This window comes from Miscanthus floridulus, chromosome 18, assembly GCF_019320115.1.
Source record: "Miscanthus floridulus cultivar M001 chromosome 18, ASM1932011v1, whole genome shotgun sequence".
Classification (NCBI taxonomy): Eukaryota; Viridiplantae; Streptophyta; class Magnoliopsida; order Poales; family Poaceae; genus Miscanthus; species Miscanthus floridulus.
Window position 1 is genome coordinate 126,597,552 of NC_089597.1, and position 17,852 is coordinate 126,615,403.

Genomic DNA, 17,852 nt, shown 5'->3' on the forward strand with positions numbered 1-17,852 from the left:
CCCACTGACCCCTCTTATCCGCCCTGTTCGTTTGGGCTTGTTTGACAGATAAGCCATGGCTAAAAGTACCGTTGGCTGATTTGGTGTTAAAGAAAAATACTATTTGTTGGCTGATAAGTCATAGTTTATAAGTCAATGCCTGCAATGGTTGCACTAATCACCAATTATTGTCCTTAAAAAATCACCAATTATTGAATCCACCATGCAGTATTCCACAAGGCACTTTTCGCCTGTCACCGCCATGAGCTTTTGCTAATGACGATTCTTCCAAAGGATTATCGCTCATGAATTAAAAAGAGGTATATGCATTGTACGCCCTTGAACTTGTCTCGTGGTACCACTTAGGTTCACAAACCCTCTAATCGTACTTCTGGCACCCTAATGTTGTTTAAGTATGCCACTTAGGTCCATAACTCATCGGATCAAGATTTTTGACGACGTGGCGGGGACAGAACGCACGTGAACCGCGCGTGAGTGGTCATGGCGCCTGCTGCATGCGGCGACGGACGTGGACGTGGACCGGTATGGACAAGTTGTTGGTGATGCAGCCCGTCCTGAAGATCTTGGCGAAGGAGCGCCAGAGCCTGAGCTCCTGGTGCGCCGTCACCGGCATCCCCTCCTTCATGCAGTGGTCATACTTCTCCAGCACCGACACAATGTAGCTGAACTCCGGCCGCCGCGCCGGGTTCGCCGACCAGCACTTCTTGATTAGGTTGTTGAGCACCGGCGGGCACAAGTTCGACAGCGGCGGGCGCAGGTTCTGATGATCGATGGACACACCCAGTCAGGAACAGCAATCAACCAATCACAAAAGACAAAGAGATTCAGTTCTTTCACACATCATCAACTGAAACAGAAGCAACCCAACCTAACCTTCTCTGAGGCAGCGTACGCGGCCTGCACGGGCGTCATGCCATGGAACGGGAGCAGGCAGGTGGTGAGCTCCCAGAGCACGATGCCGAAGCTGTACACGTCCACCTTGCGGGTGTAGGGCTTCTCCTTGGTCATCTCCGGCGCCATCCAGCGGTAGGTGCCCTTGTTGCCCTTGGTGGCCTGGCACTTGGTCTCCAGGCAGGAGGTGTCGAAGTCGGCCACCTTGACGCGCATCTCGTCGTTGAGCAGTAGGTTCTGGGACTTGAGGTCCCGGTGGATCACGCCCTGCGCGTGCAGGTACTCCATGCCCCACGAGATGTCCAGCGCCAGCGTTAGGATCGTCTCCGACGACAGCGAGTAAGGGTCCTTCTTGTTCAGGTACATCCACAGCGTGCCCTGGGACATGTACTCCGTGATGATGCAGTAAACCGGTGGCTTCTTGCACGCCGCGATGAACTGCTCCTCGAGCTCGGCGCGGCGGGCCTCATCGCGCTCCGGGATGCGCACCATCTTCACGGCCACAGCGCGCTGCTTGTAGATGCCGCGGTAGATGCGGCTGTTGGCGCCCGACGCGAACTTGTTGTCGATGAAGAGATGCGACAGGTCGGCCATCCACTCCTCTCGCCGCCCGCTGAGGCTGTCCTCGCCGCCGGGGCCCATCACCGTGTCCAGCAGCATGGACCACGACTCCATGCTGTCCCACCGCTTCTTCTCCATGTCGTCCGCCTCCGACGGCGGCCACGGGCTCTTCCCGCGCCCGGATGTCGACGGGGACGCCGCGAACAGGCTCGCCGCGAACGGCAGCGACGGGCCCCGACGGGGAGACACCACCGCGGCCTGTTGCTGGTCCGCGTCCCCGCCACCGCCGCCGCCGAACAACCGCGGCAGCCGGAAGCACGAGAGCATGTAGGGCGCTAGCTGTATCAAGACTCGCAGAACGGCGTCGCACACGGCATGCCGGCCGGCGACGGTACCGGGGCTCTGCTGCTACCAACACGATCGACAACGGTGGGACAAGCCGGACGACGTCGCACATGAAGATGCAGTTTAGAAAAGGCCGCACCTTTTCGGCGTCTCTTCGAGCGCCGTCGTACTCGACCCAGGCTCCTGCGCGCAGCAGACGACGACGCGGAGGCAGAGCAGCGAGAAGACGAGGAGGCAGCCTAGTAGAGGTGACAGAGCAGAGCGACCACGTCCGCGCCGCATGCAGCAGGCGTCATGACCACTCACACGCGGCTCACGTGCGCTCTATCCCCGCCACGTCGGCAAAAACCTTGATCCGATGAGTTATGGACCTAAGTGGCATACTTAAACAATATTAGAGTGCCAGAAGTACGATTAGAGAGTTTGTGGACCTAAGTGGCATCACGAGACAAGTTCAAGAGCCTACGATGCATATACCTCAATTAAAAAAAAATTGATGATTCTTTGGTGCCCATGCTTGTCCTCTCGGTTGTATCAGAGGCTGCGTAGATTCCATCTATCTCTCATTTGTTTACTATCTTCCAATGCTTATGTCAGGCACACTACTACCAGGATTAGTTCAATAATGTCATGTCTTTTGAAAAGGGCAATGCATTAGCATTACCTAATCTCTGAAGATGTTCGCATCCACTGGGACCGAGGGACGATGTACGTTTATTATTGTCAGCGATGTTGTTCATGAAATGAGAGCCTTGGTACTCGGTAGAACGTCTTAGCTATATTTTATTGGTAAATTTTAGCTAGCTAAAATTTCTCCTGGCTAATCTTTAGCCGACGTGTTTAAATCCTTCAACTAATAGACTTAACTAAACTTTAGCTGAGTTTAGCTAGGTTGAAACAGCGAAGCTTAGCTAAAATTTAGTTGGTCTTTTAGGTAGGCAGTTTAGATCAAACATGCGGTGAAAAAGGTAACAAAATAAATCTAAAAAAGAAACTAAATCATTTCTATTTTTGGCACCGGCTGCAACAAATTTATTTGTCACACCGCCAGCTTTTAATCATTCAGGGTTAACTTACTTAAAAGTTAGGTTAAAAAAAACTTACTCAAAAGTTAAGGCCTAACAGCTCCGACTCTAACTCCGCGCTCCGATAATCAGAATCAATAAACCGTGGCTTCACCGTCTCCACGTTGATTTAGAAGGGGTGAAAGAAAAACAGCTTTTCTGAACGGTAGCGTTACCGTACTCGGATCAGAACTCAGAAGGCTTTAGTAGTTTAGTTCATGGCAAATCCACCCAACTTTGTGGTTGCCACTCCTGGATTGTCGCACATGATTTGCAATAGAACAAATATTAATAGCAAGTTGACACACATCGTTTCAAGATGGCAACATAATCATTACAGAAAAACACAGAGCAAGCATGGCTGGTGACAGCATTGACGCATACCGAAAATGGGCTGGCAGAAAATTTACTGCAAATGGTTGGTGGGAACTGACGTCTCTTGGCCATGTTTAGATTGCAAAAAATTGCAACCCGATAAATAGTACTTTCGTTTTATTTGGTAAATATTGTCTAATCGTGGACCAACTAAGTTCAAAAGATTCATCTCGTGATTTCCAACTAAACTGTGTAATTAGTTATTTTTTTTACTTACATTTAATGCTCCATGCAAACGGCTAAAAATTAATGTGACGGAGAGAGAGTAAAAAAACTTAAAATTTGGAGGTGATCCAAACAAGGCCCTTGTGCGCCTTCAATCTCAGGGTTTATATATAGTAAAAAAGAAAGAAAAGAAATTCGGCTGATGGAGAGAAGAGAACAGATGTGGACAAATCTTGAGAGAGAACCAAATCAGAAAAACGAACCAGAAATGCAGTGAGGGAGGCTGCTCATTATTAAGGGAAAATTGGTTCTGTAGCATCGAAAGATCGCGACTTCCATAAAATGCCACTGAAAGACATCGGTCCCGTAAAATACCACTGAAAGGTGCACACGTGAACTGAAAGTACCATTCTGTTAGATTTGAGCGTTAGGTCTGTTAACTTAGACCAAAATACCCCCAAACCGTTACAAGCGCTCTAAAAATATAACAATCAAGCCCCAAACCGGTACAGGAGCTCTAAAAACATAAGAACGAAGTACAGAGATGAATTGACAGCATTTCAACACATAGTCACCATATGCACTAAATATTGACCAAGCACATGAAAAATATTCTGGTTCAACACATGGACTAATATTGACCAACACATCTTGCAAGCACATGGCCAGATAAGTTCACAGTTAAGGATGGCAACGGGGACCCGATACCCGATACCCGACGGGTATTTGATCCATTAGGGGACGGGGATGGGATCATATCTTTACTCGCGGGCATCTAAATGGGCAAGAATCCATACCCGACGGGTATAGCGGGTACGGGAACGTTCCCTGTTTACCTGTCCCCGTTACCCGTTGGGGAACCCGACTATTTGAGTTGTCATGCGAGTATTAGGCCCAAAGAAGCTCAACATAGATATTTTGGTCCAAATATGAACAGTCATATATATAATTTGTGTGTTCTAGGAACCCTCGTTCAATTTTTCCTCACCATCTCCGCCAGCAGCACAAGCACGCCTGCCTCACGAGCGCTCGTGCCCCTCGCTTCCTCAGTTCGGTCTCTCTGCCACCTTTGCTCGTCCTCCTTGCAACCTCGCTCCTTCTCCTCGACATCTCCGAGACTCCGACACTTATACCCGGGTGAAGAAGAAACGTCTCCGATTGCAAAGCTGCGACCCCAAGTGTCCTTGTTTATCGGGTATGCAGTACCCGTCGGGTATCTGTTACCCGACCGATACCCGACGGGGTACGGGGATGGGCAAGAATCTATACCCGAGACAGTTAATGGGGATGGGGACGGGATGAATTCTCCGTAGCGGGGAAGAGAACGTTCCGGCGATACCCGACGGGTATATACCCGTTGCCATCCTTATTCACAGTACAGGAACCATATTGGTCTGGTCCAACACATGCCCAAAATAGGTTTAGTACATGACTTTTTCATACATCAACAGTTCAATAAAATGATTCAAGATCACACTAGCCTAGTTTATGATGACCCTCTTAGCAATGCCTCCTGGTGATGTATCCAGTTGTGCTGCCATTTGTCTTGTTATTGGCCCTGGACTCTTGTTGGTGTAGAAACAGAAGCTGCCATCCTTCTTGTTGTTGGTCCTGGACTAACCGGTGCTTGGATGGCTAAGGAAGTAGAGGGGCTAGCTGTAGCTGTACCAGGTGATTGAGTGACTAAAGAAGTAGAGGTTATTCCTATATCATTCTTTGAAGTACCACCTCCTCCCTTTCTTTTCCTACATAACAACAATGTAATCAAGTCATTTTGCATGTAGGATAATTCAGCTAAAACATGAAACTTAAAGTTTAACTTACCTAGCTTCAACAGCAAGTTCAGTAGGGGGCTCAGAAGAAGTAGAGGTTCCTGTAGCATTCTTCTTGGACTTTTTGGAAGCATTCTTGCATTTTGAAGTACCACACCCTCCCTTTCTTTTACTACAGAACAGCAATGTAATCAAATCATTTTGCATGTAGGAAAAAAAAGAAATCGATTCTGTGGTATAGATCTCATTTTATCCTTTGATGATATGAGATAAACCGAACACACTGATGTGTTGAGATTTAATTACATCTTCTATCATGGGCAGTCAGCTGGGCTTATGGTCCCGGACGACAGTATGTCAGATCAGATCCGACCTGACATGGCAAGGTGCACCAATCTGTTATGACAAGGGAAGCACAGCAAGGAAGGCCGGGGAATGCATGTCAAGGGAGAGACGGTTTTTGAAAGAAAATCTGGAACAGCTTCAATGTCATAGTAGACAAAGTGGGCGCTTGCATTAGCCAAGACCTTACCCAGCAAGATTAGTAGGTAAGAAATAAATTTGATTATCTTGACTCTTTTTTACGTTACCCAGCCACTACTGAGGCTAGGTCAAGCAAGGCAAGGAAACTAAGCATGCCCTGAAAGGATCCGATGGTCCACTCTTCCTTGCAGTGTTGAACACTTGACCAGTCATATCACTACAAAAATCTCAAACTATATATAGCCCCAGGATACCATTTGATTCAGCATCCTGTAAATTTTAGTCCTGGTGTGCTAGGTATAAGAAACAGAAAATGGATACTGTGAAGAGTAATTTTATCCAGAAATTGTGTCAAATGCTTAGTGTGTTTTAACTTAACGATTGAATTTTGCAGGCAATATATATTATTGTAGATTTTGCTCGTCTTCATATATCAATTGGATTAGCAAGTGCCATTCAAGGTATGCATGTGCGTTGCAATTCCAAGGGAAATCATAATCATTCTTACCTCAACAGTAGTTGCTAAAACTAAAAGGTATTGAATGGCTTCAATGAAAATCCCAGGCTTTGCCCTAGCAAGGCCAACAGCACAAATTGCTTGCTCATCGACATTATGCTCTTGGCACTGCCCATCCCTGGGAAATAGAAAAAAAAAACAATTATATAAGCAATAAGGATGGCATGTCTCCATTGAGGAAAAGGTATCATTAGACCACTTACGAGAAAGTGGAATCACTTGAAAACTGCTATTAAACCCAACTCTGCTGTTTATATCTAATAAACTCAAATCAATGATAATGGGCTCGTATAATTTTAGCATGGCCAAAAGTTCAGAAGTAACACATTATAGACCATACAATCATTTGATTCAAAACCAATATGAAAATAGACAATGGAAGGGAATATAATAATGGGCTTGTATAAACAATTTTACAAAACAACAGCGCTGTGACTAACTAACATGGAACAACGAACTGAGAACGAGATAAATCTGAGTACCAAGTAAGAATCAAGTTCGTTATAAAGGGTATTCCCTTTTAACAGTTTAAGGCCAATCACACATGTAAAAAAGAAAAAGAAAAAGAAAACAAGTATCAGTGGTTTACCATTTATCAAAACACCAGACGAAAAATGAATTGTCAACTGTTGCCCAGGCTCGATGTATGTCAGCAAAAAACCCGCAAAGAGCTGTTCCTTCACCAGCAGCTGTGTTATATCTTTCAATCAACATAGGAGGGAGTTGACGAGTTTCTGCAACTTCCACCAAAGAAGGCCACTGGCGAGACAAAATATGTATTAAGAGGACATAAAAGTGCATTTTCAAAATATTAGTGGAACAACTTTATTATTAACTTCAAGTATAACTCAAAATAAACACATATGATAGAGAAGAGTAGGTCCTGCAATGCATTTCTGAGACCATGCAACATGACCATCATGTCCAATGTCATTAAAACTTCTTCTTTAAAGAAAATTTTCCAGCGTTCAAGATAAAGAGTTCCAACATGTACCAATGTGTTCGCAGTGTTTCATCCTAACAGCCTAAGAACTAAAACTTAAAACATGAACTATTTCATAAATCCAACAAACAAAAAATGCAAAGCAAAACCAAAAACAACTATCTACTTTAAAAGTGTGAAGACTGGACACTACAACCCATGCTCAACCAACCAAAGCAAGCAAAATGTCCAGTTCCTGCCTCCTCAATTCAATTAGCAATACTATAAGAATCTGTCCCTTGAATGAATGATGTCACCAATCTGAAAAGCTGAAATTCTTAACTAGGGTTTCATTCTTACCCGTCGGGGATCTTAGATCGATGCATTGTTCCACCGCATGCGCACTGGAGGAGGAGGAGTCACGGCCGGCGCAACACGCAGTCGAGGAGGAGGAGGTGGTGGACGGCGCAGGCGGCGCGGCCTCCGCGTTCCAAGCGGCCCGCGGCGGACGGCGCGGCCTCCACACGGGGAGCGGCCTGCGCGCGAAGAGGAAGCCGCGGTGGCCGGCGTAGGAGGCCCTCGGAGCTCCCAGGCGGCCGGCGGACGGGCGGAGGCGGCGCGGCCTCCGCACGACGAGCGGCCCACGGCGGACGGTGCAGGCGGCGCGGCCTCCGCGCGAGTACCAGCCCGCGGCGGACGGCGCGGCCTCCACACGGGGAGCGACCTGTGCGAGGAGAGGAAGCCGCGGCGGCCGACGCAGGAGGCCCTCGGAGCTCCCAGGCGGCCGACGGACGGGCGGAGGCGGCGCTCCCAGGCAGAACCGAGCGCGGCACGGCTGTCTCACTTGCGTGGCGCAGTCCCCGTATGAGGACAGGGATGAGGACAAGGCAAGGGCAAAAATGTCACTTACCTTTTGGAGTCTAGGTCAAATTAACGCTCCCGAGTGTAAAACCTGACGGAGTGCTATTTTTAGTTTACGGTAACAACTTTCAGTGCTATTTTACGAGGCCAAACTCTTTTAATGGTATTTTATAGAGGTCGCAACCTTTCAATGCTGCAGAACCAATTTTCCCCATTATTAACCCCCTGGAAGAAGACCGAAAGCAGAACAGCCAGCCAACCAACCAGACCAGGATGGCGCACACCAAGAAGGCACTTGGATAGGAGTGGAGACTGGTGGAGTGAGAGACGATTGGCACTTGGCAGCCTCCAGATTCTGAATCTCCTGCAATCCGTCTCGTCGCTGGAGTTTCAGGTGAGCCGAGGTTACAAAGATCCTTCTATCCTATCTGCACGCCGATGCCTCCCGTTTGGCCCTTTGGGTCGTTGGTTTCAGTTAACCCCGATTTCTTGCAAGATTTAGCGATTCCTTCTGTTCTGAACTTCTGGTCACATCAATCTCCAAAGGCAAACAAGCCTCATTCTTGATTTGCCTTTAACTTCTCCCATTTTTCTGGTTGGTAGCGCTAGCGCTATGCATATCAAGCATGTGTTGCGGCGAACTTTATGCCCTTGCATTCCGTACACCGATTGGAATTAGCAATTGCAGTGAAGTTTGAACCTTCGAAGTTCGAAGATCTTCCTTTGTTTTGCTGAGCCTTTTTGTGCTGTTTCTGATATTTGACCTGGAGTCCGGTCTAGTTTCTTAGGGCTGTTCACCAGCTGCATGCCAGGTTTCCTCGACTTGACTTCTGAAGCTGTGAGTGCAGCACCTGAGCAGAGTATGGGCGTGTACAGCATGCCTCACTGACGGACAGCACAGCATGTACTCACCTCATAAAATGGATTAATTTTCTGGAATGCTCATGGAACCTCGAATCTAGTCTTTTGCAAACCACAGTATTTTATTTTTCCTTTCTTCCGTTTTATTTGGGAAAAGAAACAAAATCTTTGGTTACTTGGTTAGTAAGTGAGAATTTAACTGCAGCGAAAACATCAGGAAACTCGTGAATAGTATTTAGAGGTTTCTTCTTTCAGAGAATTGTTTTCTGGATTTTTAGAGTTCTTCCTCCTTTCCTTTTTCTCTCATTGAGCAGCCGTGTGGAAACTTTACTGTATTTTTCCTGGCCATGTGGCTGTTTGCTCAATTATGCCAAAAAAAAAACAAATCACCTGTTTGGTTTCCTAGGTGTTTTCATCTAAATACTGTACGAATGATCATCCGTTAGTGAAACAGAGGTAAGAACTACTGCTTATCTGAACAATAAGTTACTAAAACATGGAATTAGATCTATATGGGCTAAGCAAGCTTCTTCTTGTATGTGTATTTATGTGGCATTTGGTATTCACATTCCAAACAATAGGATTTCTTATGTACTTTCCTTGTTTTCTATAACAGAGGAGCTAATGAAATTTGCAGCATTGCAGTGTTCTAATAACTATCGACATCGATTGTCATGTGCAGGCAGGTGATTATCGAGTCCAGAAACCATTTGCAAGCAATGAACTCTCAGAGTGTTCTTGCGATGGAGCAAATCGCCACTCCCAACAAAACAGGACATGCCTCTGCACCTTCAGTTCATAAGCTGTTCGATGCTAAATTAGATCACCACAGCTTGATGGATGACACATTGGCATCCACGAGTCAGTCATCAAACATCAAGACTGAGTTGATCCGGTCATCAAGCTTGTCAAGGAGCCTATCAGTTAACCTTCAGAAAAGAAGCCCTGAATCTGATCCTGATAGCCCGCAGTCTCATGTCTCACATCCTAAATTTTCAGAACCCATGTTCTCAAATTCTTCGACATTCTGCACAAGCTTGTTTTCGTCATCTTCGACAAAAACAGAGCCATGCCGTCAAATGGGCACTTTACCTTTCCTGCCTCACCCCCCAAAGTGTGAGCAGCATGTTTCAGCTGGGCAGTCATCAAGCTCCTCTCTGCTCTTAAGTGGTGATACTGGCAATGGTTTAGATGAAGCTGAACAGTCAGATGATCTGAAAGACTTCCTCGATCTTTCTGGAGAAGCTTCTGATGGCAGATTCCGAGAAAACAATGCCTTGGCTTTTGATGAACAGATGGAATTTCAGTTCCTGTCTGAGCAGCTAGGAATTGCCATCACTGACAATGAGAAGAGTCCTCATTTAGGTGTAAGTTAACCGAGCCCCTTACAGAAACACTGCTCCACTATAATTTGACGGTAACAGTTTGGGCTTTGCAGCACACCAGATCCTCTGTTCCAGTTTATAGATGTTTTATGGTGATATTCCTCTGACACGTTGTTTTTAGGACATATATGGCACACCACCACAGCTGTCATCACTTCGAGTATCATCTTGCTCCACTCAGAGCATACAGAATCTAGGATCACCAGTTAAGGTCCAGCTTAGCTCATCTCAGTCATCTTCTAGCTCTGCAACAACTAACAAGTCAAGGTTGAGGTGGACACTTGAGCTTCATGAGCGTTTTTTGGAGGCCGTAAAAAAACTTGAAGGACCTGAAAGTAAGTTGGCCATTTTGCTTTATCTCTCACATGTTTTCAGGTTGTCTATATTTGACAGACCATCCTTAATAAATAGTTTGCTTTCATATCTTTACAGAAGCAACTCCTAAGGGTGTGCTGAAACTAATGAAGGCAGAAGGTCTAACCATTTATCATGTGAAGAGCCATCTGCAGGTACAAGTGTACAATTGTTTCCAGTGAAAATTAATTCTCCCTTCTATGTTCTCATTATAACTTACATTTTCTCTCCTATACTCTTCATATAGAAGTATCGGCTTGCGAAATATCTTCCTGGGCCTAAAGAAGGTAAGCTTAAATTACCTATTTACTGTCTCCTTTATAATAGCAGCCTTTTTTCTGAAAAGAACGAAAATTCTAAATGCTTACTCTGAGTAGATAAGAAGGCTTCTTCGGAGGATAAAAAAGCACAATCAGGAAAGAGCGGCAGTGATTCAAGCAAAAACAAGTGAGTCCTCTGATCACTTAAGTAGGGAAACATGCACATAAGCAGCACGACCTTAGAGTTTTACATCCCTTTCCTTAACATGTTTCTTAGGAATTTACAAGTGGCAGAAGCTCTAAGGATGCAAATCGAGGTTCAGAAACAGCTTCATGAACAATTAGAGGTGGGTATCAGAACATCCAGAGTGCAGGCTATGTTATCCCATCTCACAAGTTCTCACATGCTTGATAAATAAATTTATCCGAAATCATTCAAGGAATTAGTATGGAGTTTGGTTTCAGTTCTATATGTCCACTTGCGTTCTGTTCATCCTATCCTTTAACTGGCCAGCTTATATACAATCAATGAATACCTAAAAGAATTAATTGTATACTATAAATTTTGACCATAAAAATTAGAATTCAATAATCAGAATCGAATATATTGCAGGTACCATGTACTTCTGGTTTAGGCACTGGATCCACTAAATTAGCATGCCAATTTTTAGCACTGTCTAGCAACCTTTACCTTTCAAATTCTTGCTAGAAGTTAGCACCACCCTTTTGGCCTTTAGCATAGGCTTGTTTAGATCCACTCTTGCTAATTCTTAGTTGCTAACTATTAGCAAGGTGGATCTAAACAGGGTCTAGTATCCACACCCATTATCATGTGGTACCTGAAATAGTCAGGAAACATGTAGTAACAAACACTCAATTATCAAATATTTTCAGCTCTGATGATTTGAATTTCACAACCAGGTACAAAGGCAGTTGCAGCTACGGATAGAGGAACATGCAAGATACGTGCAGAAAATACTGGAAGAGCAACAGAAGGCCGGCAATGTGTCACTAAAAGTTCCAACTAAGCCACAAGCGACAGTGTCACCTGAATCGACATCAGATGAGAGAAGCGAATCTGAGGTAGGCACCATTTCTCCGCAGCCATCCAAGAACAAAAACCCGTTTGTAGACACAGAATGCAAATCGCCGGCAAGGATCAAGAGGACAAAGGTTCAGGTTGATCTTGAGAACGAGGCCCCATGTTCGTAGCTGTGCCGGACATTTGCACCTCCCGTTTTACTTCAGGAGCTATTTGCTATTGTTTGTAACCTGAACAACCATAGTATCTCTAGTTATCTGTTGATATCTTGGCATGAAATGGACTTCAGATCTTAGCCGTTGTATTATATAGTTTGACTTTGGAATGAAAAATGGAAGTTAGGGCTTATGTTTGAAAAAATTTCCCCCGACATAGGACACTTAGGTTTGGGTTGCTATGGATTTTTTTTCTTCAAATCCATTGGCTTCCTCGGTGTTATCTACGTCAATCGTAGAGTACCATGTACTTCTGGTTTAGGCACTGTTTGAAGACATTGGCTTCCTCAATCGTAGAGTACCATATACTTCTGGTTTATGGCACTGTTTGAAGTACATGGTTTAGGCACTGTTGGTTTAGGCATTGTTTGAAGTTAAAGAATGTATGGCTTCCCTCTTGCCAGATGCCAGGTGAGTAAAGATCTTCATCCTTCCCAGAGGGATCAGTTACGAAATTATTGGCTAATTGAATAGATGATCGTTGTTCAGCAAAGCGGAAAAGAATGAATGCAGGGCACAATCCCCGCAGCTTGGCATCATATAAAGCAGTTTTCATCTTTATAAATGCCATCATAAGCCAATGATTAGAGCTGAACGTAACAAAGAAAAACTTTGCACAAGAGAAGGTAGTACATTGATATTCCGAAGGATAAGTGGTTCTTTTCATTCCTGTACAGGTAAGGTATATGTACAATCTAAAATTATAAGGTCCTTACTTTACAAGGTCATGCAATATACAGTTAGATACGCTAGTATCATAAGCCTGATGTATCCTCAAGCAGGAAGCTCCCATCAAATGCTGATATATATTCTCTTCTAGAAAAAGAATGCTATAGACGCTTGTACCATGACAGGAGTGTGGACAACATAGAGAAGTATAAGGTGGCAAAGAAGACTGCAAAGCGAGCTGTAAGTGTGGCAAAGGGTAGAGCGTACGAGGATCTTTACCAACACTTGAGTACAAAGGAAGGAGAGAAGGACATTTATAGGATGGCTAGGGTTCGTGAGAGAAAGACACGGGACTTCAACCAAGTTAAGTGCATTAAGGATGAAAGTGAGCATCTCTTGGTAAAGGAGGATGAGATCCGACATCGATGGCAAGAGTATTTTGACAAATTGTTCAATGGTGAGAATATTGACACAACCTTTCAGTTGGATGACTCTTTTGATGACACCAATAGACGCTTTGTGCGGAGAATCCAAGAATCTGAGGTCAGAGAGGCGTTGAAAAGGATGAAAGGAGGTAAGGCGATGGGACCGGATGGTATCCCAATCGAGGTGTGGAGATGCCTCGGGGACATAGCTGTAGTATGGTTAACCAAGCTGTTCAACCATATTTTTGATTGAACAAGATGCCTGATGAGTGGAGGAGAAGTATATTGGTACCGATCTACAAGAATAAAGGAGATATTCAAAGTTGTACAAATTACCGAGGAATTAAGTTGATGAGCCATACCATGAAGCTATGGGAGAGAGTTATCGAGCATCGCTTGAGAGCAATAACGCGGGTCTCTATGAACCAATTTGGTTTCATGCCCGGAAGGTCAACTATGGAAGCCATTTTCTTAATAAGACAAGTTATGGAGCGGTATAGGGAGAAGAAGAAGGACCTACACATGGTTTTTATTGACTTGGAGAAGGCTTATGATAAAATACCAAGGAATGTTATGTGGTGGGCGTTGGACAAACATAAAGTCCCAACGAAGTACGTCGGGCTCATTAAGGACATGTACAGCAATGTTGTGACTAGAGTTCGAACAAGTGATGGAGACACGGATGACTTCTCGATTAGGATAGGACTACATCAAGGGTCAGCTTTGAGCCCTTATTTGTTTGCTTTAGTGATGGATGAGGTCACAAGGGACATACAAGGGGACATCCCTTGGTGTATGCTTTTCGCGGACGATGTAGTGCTAGTTGATGAAAGCCGGACAGGAGTGAATCAGAAACTGGAGTTATGGCGGGAGACTTTGGAGTCCAAAGGTTTTAGACTTAGTAGAACTAAAACTGAGTATATGAGATGTGACTTCGGCACTACTACTCGGGAGGAGGAAGATGTTAGTTTGGAAGGTCAAGTAGTGCCTAGGAAGGATACCTTTCGATATTTAGGATCAATGCTACAGAGGGACGGGGATATTGATGAAGATGTTAGCCATAGAATCAAAGCAGGGTGGATGAAGTGGCGGCAAGCGTCTGGTGTCCTATGTGACAAAAGGGTACCACAGAAGCTAAAAGGCAAGTTTTATAGGACGGCGATTAGACCTGCTATGTTGTATGGTGCAGAATGTTGGCCTACGAAAAGACGACATATTCAACAGCTAAGTGTCGCGGAAATGCGTATGTTGCGTTGGATTTGCGGTCATACAAGAAGGGATCGAGTTCGGAACGATGATATACGTGAGAGATTAGGGGTAGCGCCAATTGAAGAAAAGCTTGTCCAACACCGGTTGAGATGGTTTGGACATGTGCAACGAAGACCTCCAGATGCACCGGTGCATAGTGGAATCCTAAATCAGGATAGTAACGTGAAGAGAGGCAGAGGAAGACCGAAGTTGACTTGGGTAGAGGCAATAAAAGGAGACTTGAAAGGATGGAATATACCTAAAGACTTAGCCTTAGATAGGAGTGCTTGGAAGACAGCTATTCACGTGCCTGAACCTTGATTGCTTCTGTTGGGTTTCAACTCTAGCCTACCCCAACTTGTTTGGGACTTAAAGGCTTTGTTGTTGTTGTTGTAAAACCGCCATCATCAGTAGCATTGCATTCTAACTAGAACTAGGGAATTTGCATACGACAGTGTGCAACTGGTACTTATTACAAAGTGCTGACTCTTTTCTCTTAAGATGTCCCTTCTGATTTGCTGTTCCTGTTAGTAGACAACAAAAAACAGGTTAGTGATTTGTGACCATGTGTACAAGTGAAAGAGTACGGTCATTTTCTGCTTCTTCATGATCTATCTGCCTGAAACTAAAACAATTTGTAGTTGCAAACATAGTGTAACTTTTGCGGTAAGCACACTATGATTGAAAACATTGGGGTAATATCTGAAAACGGAAGCAACACCCTAAAAGTCTAAATAGCAAAGGTTTTTGAGCACCCAAAATACATTACTGTTACTGTTAGCCATCTTGACAGAACTCATGATACAATTTGCTAGTAAGCGTGGTATATTGTAAAGTTATAGGATGGATTAAAAAACAAGCTCAGCTCTCTGAGTAATCAAAAAGGTTCTAGTCTTCTAGAAAGCATCAAACCATTCGTGGCCAAGTTGGAAACACTCTCAACCACTGCTGTATGATGTAGGTAGTAAATGGAGCCACAGCAAACTTAAACAGCTATTGTAACCAACAACTACAAGCAACAGATACAGTACCATCTAACAATGTTCTTTCGTCCTTAGGTTCTATGTACTTGCTGATCACTGAAAGGAAGGAATGACATTAAGGAGCAATGGAAATGTATGATGAACTAAAGGGTGGCACCTACTTTCTTGCAGTAATATTAGTAGTGGCATTGCAGGCCACGATAAAATATGAAAACTTCAAGGTTTAAGGAGACAGCAAGATAAATCAAATTATATGAGTTTATAGATAGTCATGTTTCCAGAATACATGCTCACGATGTACAATATACAAAGCGCAATTACTAGTGGTTTAAATAAGAAAGGATACATAAGCTATTTCAACAACAACTCGTTTTTTACTAGATAAACCACATTGAATCCTGCTACAGATATTGGCTTTATTTTTCTTCCATCCCTATCCAAGTATCCAGTTCCCAACTATGCCTAAGTAATTCAATAGCAAAATACAGTTTCTGAGAATAGGACTGCTAGTATTCGCAATACAAGGTGAAAAAAAAACTGTCATGAGGAACAAACATGGACATAGTTAGCTCCAGTATAGCTTTTAAGTACCAGTATATCGATTTGTATGAACTAAAGTTTGAAATGTCTAAGTTTTTCTTTGAATTGCAACAAACAGCTTTACTTTAGCACCAATAGTAGGCATGACAAGAAATGTAGGAATTTGAGATAGGCATCCAGAGGGACAAAAATGCAGGTGATGATGCCTTCAGGTGTTTTAGGCATTGTACCAAACTGCAGATGAAGTTGAATCAAGTTTGAAAAGCTGAAATAGATAGCTTAAGCAACTTTCCCTGCTTCGATTTAACTATAATTGCAACCACGCCCACATGAAGAGCTGCAGCATCAACATACACCTAACGAGATCAGATAGTGGGTGGGCATGCGGTATGCAGACACAATCCTAATCTACAACCTACTGCAATCGAATTGAACAAAAGATTCATTTCAGGTTTGGTTCAGGAATACGATGGTAAGCATTCAACCTGGATCGAATTGAACAACAGCTGGCCAGTCAGTTTCCACATAAATCAGCACCTAAACATTCGGATGAGCAAAAGGAGGTCGCAAGTGTTGTTTGGTCGTGCGGAGGTAAAGCTTTCACCTTTGGGCGGCCTCGGCCTGGTTCTGGTAGAACTTGGCGACGCGGCCGCGGTTGGCTGGCTTGGGTTTAGAGGGCTTCTTCGGGCGCAGGCCGGCGATCTCCTGCACCAGCGGCACGTGCACCAGCACCGTCGTCCACGCCACGTACCAGCCTGGGGAAACGAACGAAGTGGATCAGGGAACCCGCGCACGCAACTAGGTAACCGAGGGAGGGAGGGAGGGGGAGGGGTGGCGTACCGAGGAGGATGAGAGTGAATACGAAGGCAATGGCGAGGACGGGGCGGATGAGAAAGACGACGGCGACCTCCGACGCAGCCGCCAGGCCGCCGCTCGCCATGGCGCCGGCGGCAGCTCAGTTCCGGCCTTGCAACGAGGGGATCCGCGAGCGAGGCTGTTGAGCCTATGGCAAGCGGGGCCCTGGAACTCGTTGGCGCAAGTAGCCTGTTGCAGTGCCGTTCCGTTTTGACTTCGACTTTGCTGCCAATGCCAGAGGCGCTGATATATACGGAATATATGCTTTGGTGTGTGTGTAAAATCATTTTGTGTGACCGAACGTGAGTCAATCACCAGAAAGCCAGGACATTCCCAACACAGCTCTGCTCAAACGTTCATCACTAGATGCCGGCTGGCTGATAAATATAGACTGCGAATTTGCAATCCAAGCCCGCGTTACCGTGGGACATTGGGACGGTATGTATACTGGTCTAATTTTCAACCGAATTTGTGGTCGCTGTTTAAATAAAGCACGGTTACATGTACAAGTACCCCTTCCATATTGATCAGTGGCGGATGCACGATGCGGGATAGGGGGGCTAAAACAATGAAGATGTTGATTTGCATGAAGATTTAATGGTGAAATCAAGCTTTTGCTACAGTGATTATGCTTGAAATCAAGAAATTAGGGGGGGCTGGAGCCCCCCAGCCCCCCCTGTGGATCCGCCGCTGATATTGATGTATTTTTGTCGAAGATGCACGGGCAAGATAACGAAGCAAACACAAAGTCCTCGTATATATAAAAAAATCCAGAATGTAACGAGTCAGGCATTCCCGTATGTTAGAAGCTAACCACTAATATGGTAGTGGTCGCTGTTTAAATAAAGCACGGTTACATGTACAAGTACCCCTTCCATATTGATGTATTTTTGTCCAAGATGCACGGGCAAGATAACGAAGCAAACACAAAGTCCTTGTATATATAAAAAATTTCAGAATGTAACGAGTCAGGCATTCCCGTATGTTAGAAGCTAACCACTAATATGGTAGTGTGATCAGGATTCACACAAAATTACCATCAAATTCTGATTGACATAT

The 17,852-nt window shown here is 44.7% G+C and overlaps 3 protein-coding genes across 4 annotated transcripts; 1 reads left to right on the forward strand and 2 right to left on the reverse strand.

Moving 5' to 3' along the window:
- Positions 1–420: 420 nt before the first annotated feature.
- Positions 421–1,779, reverse strand: LOC136523125 (serine/threonine/tyrosine-protein kinase HT1-like). Its single transcript, XM_066516906.1, has 2 exons — positions 874–1,779; positions 421–760 (listed from the first exon to the last, which is right to left on the reverse strand). The coding sequence occupies exons 1-2, from the start codon at positions 1,777–1,779 to the stop codon at positions 479–481; spliced, it is 1,188 nt and encodes a 395-aa protein (XP_066373003.1). The 3' UTR covers positions 421–478.
- A 6,395-nt stretch (positions 1,780–8,174) lies between these two features.
- LOC136520576 (protein PHOSPHATE STARVATION RESPONSE 3-like) lies at positions 8,175–12,206 on the forward strand. Of its 2 annotated transcripts, none has more exons than XM_066514128.1 (8): positions 8,175–8,350; positions 9,500–10,184; positions 10,324–10,537; positions 10,635–10,711; positions 10,804–10,843; positions 10,934–11,003; positions 11,094–11,163; positions 11,738–12,206. In XM_066514128.1, exons 2-8 carry the CDS (start codon positions 9,537–9,539, stop codon positions 12,026–12,028), a joined length of 1,410 nt encoding a protein of 469 aa, XP_066370225.1. In that variant the 5' UTR covers positions 8,175–8,350; positions 9,500–9,536; the 3' UTR covers positions 12,029–12,206. The 2 variants fall into 2 exon arrangements, with proteins under 2 accessions (XP_066370225.1, XP_066370226.1); XM_066514129.1 differs by having other exon boundaries at positions 10,348–10,537.
- Positions 12,207–14,779: 2,573 nt separating this feature from the next.
- Positions 14,780–17,024, reverse strand: LOC136521543 (uncharacterized). Its single transcript, XM_066515289.1, has 3 exons — positions 16,779–17,024; positions 16,543–16,693; positions 14,780–14,939 (listed from the first exon to the last, which is right to left on the reverse strand). Exons 1-3 carry the CDS (start codon positions 16,876–16,878, stop codon positions 14,912–14,914), a joined length of 279 nt encoding a protein of 92 aa, XP_066371386.1. The 5' UTR covers positions 16,879–17,024; the 3' UTR covers positions 14,780–14,911.
- Between the last annotated feature and the right edge of the window lie 828 nt (positions 17,025–17,852).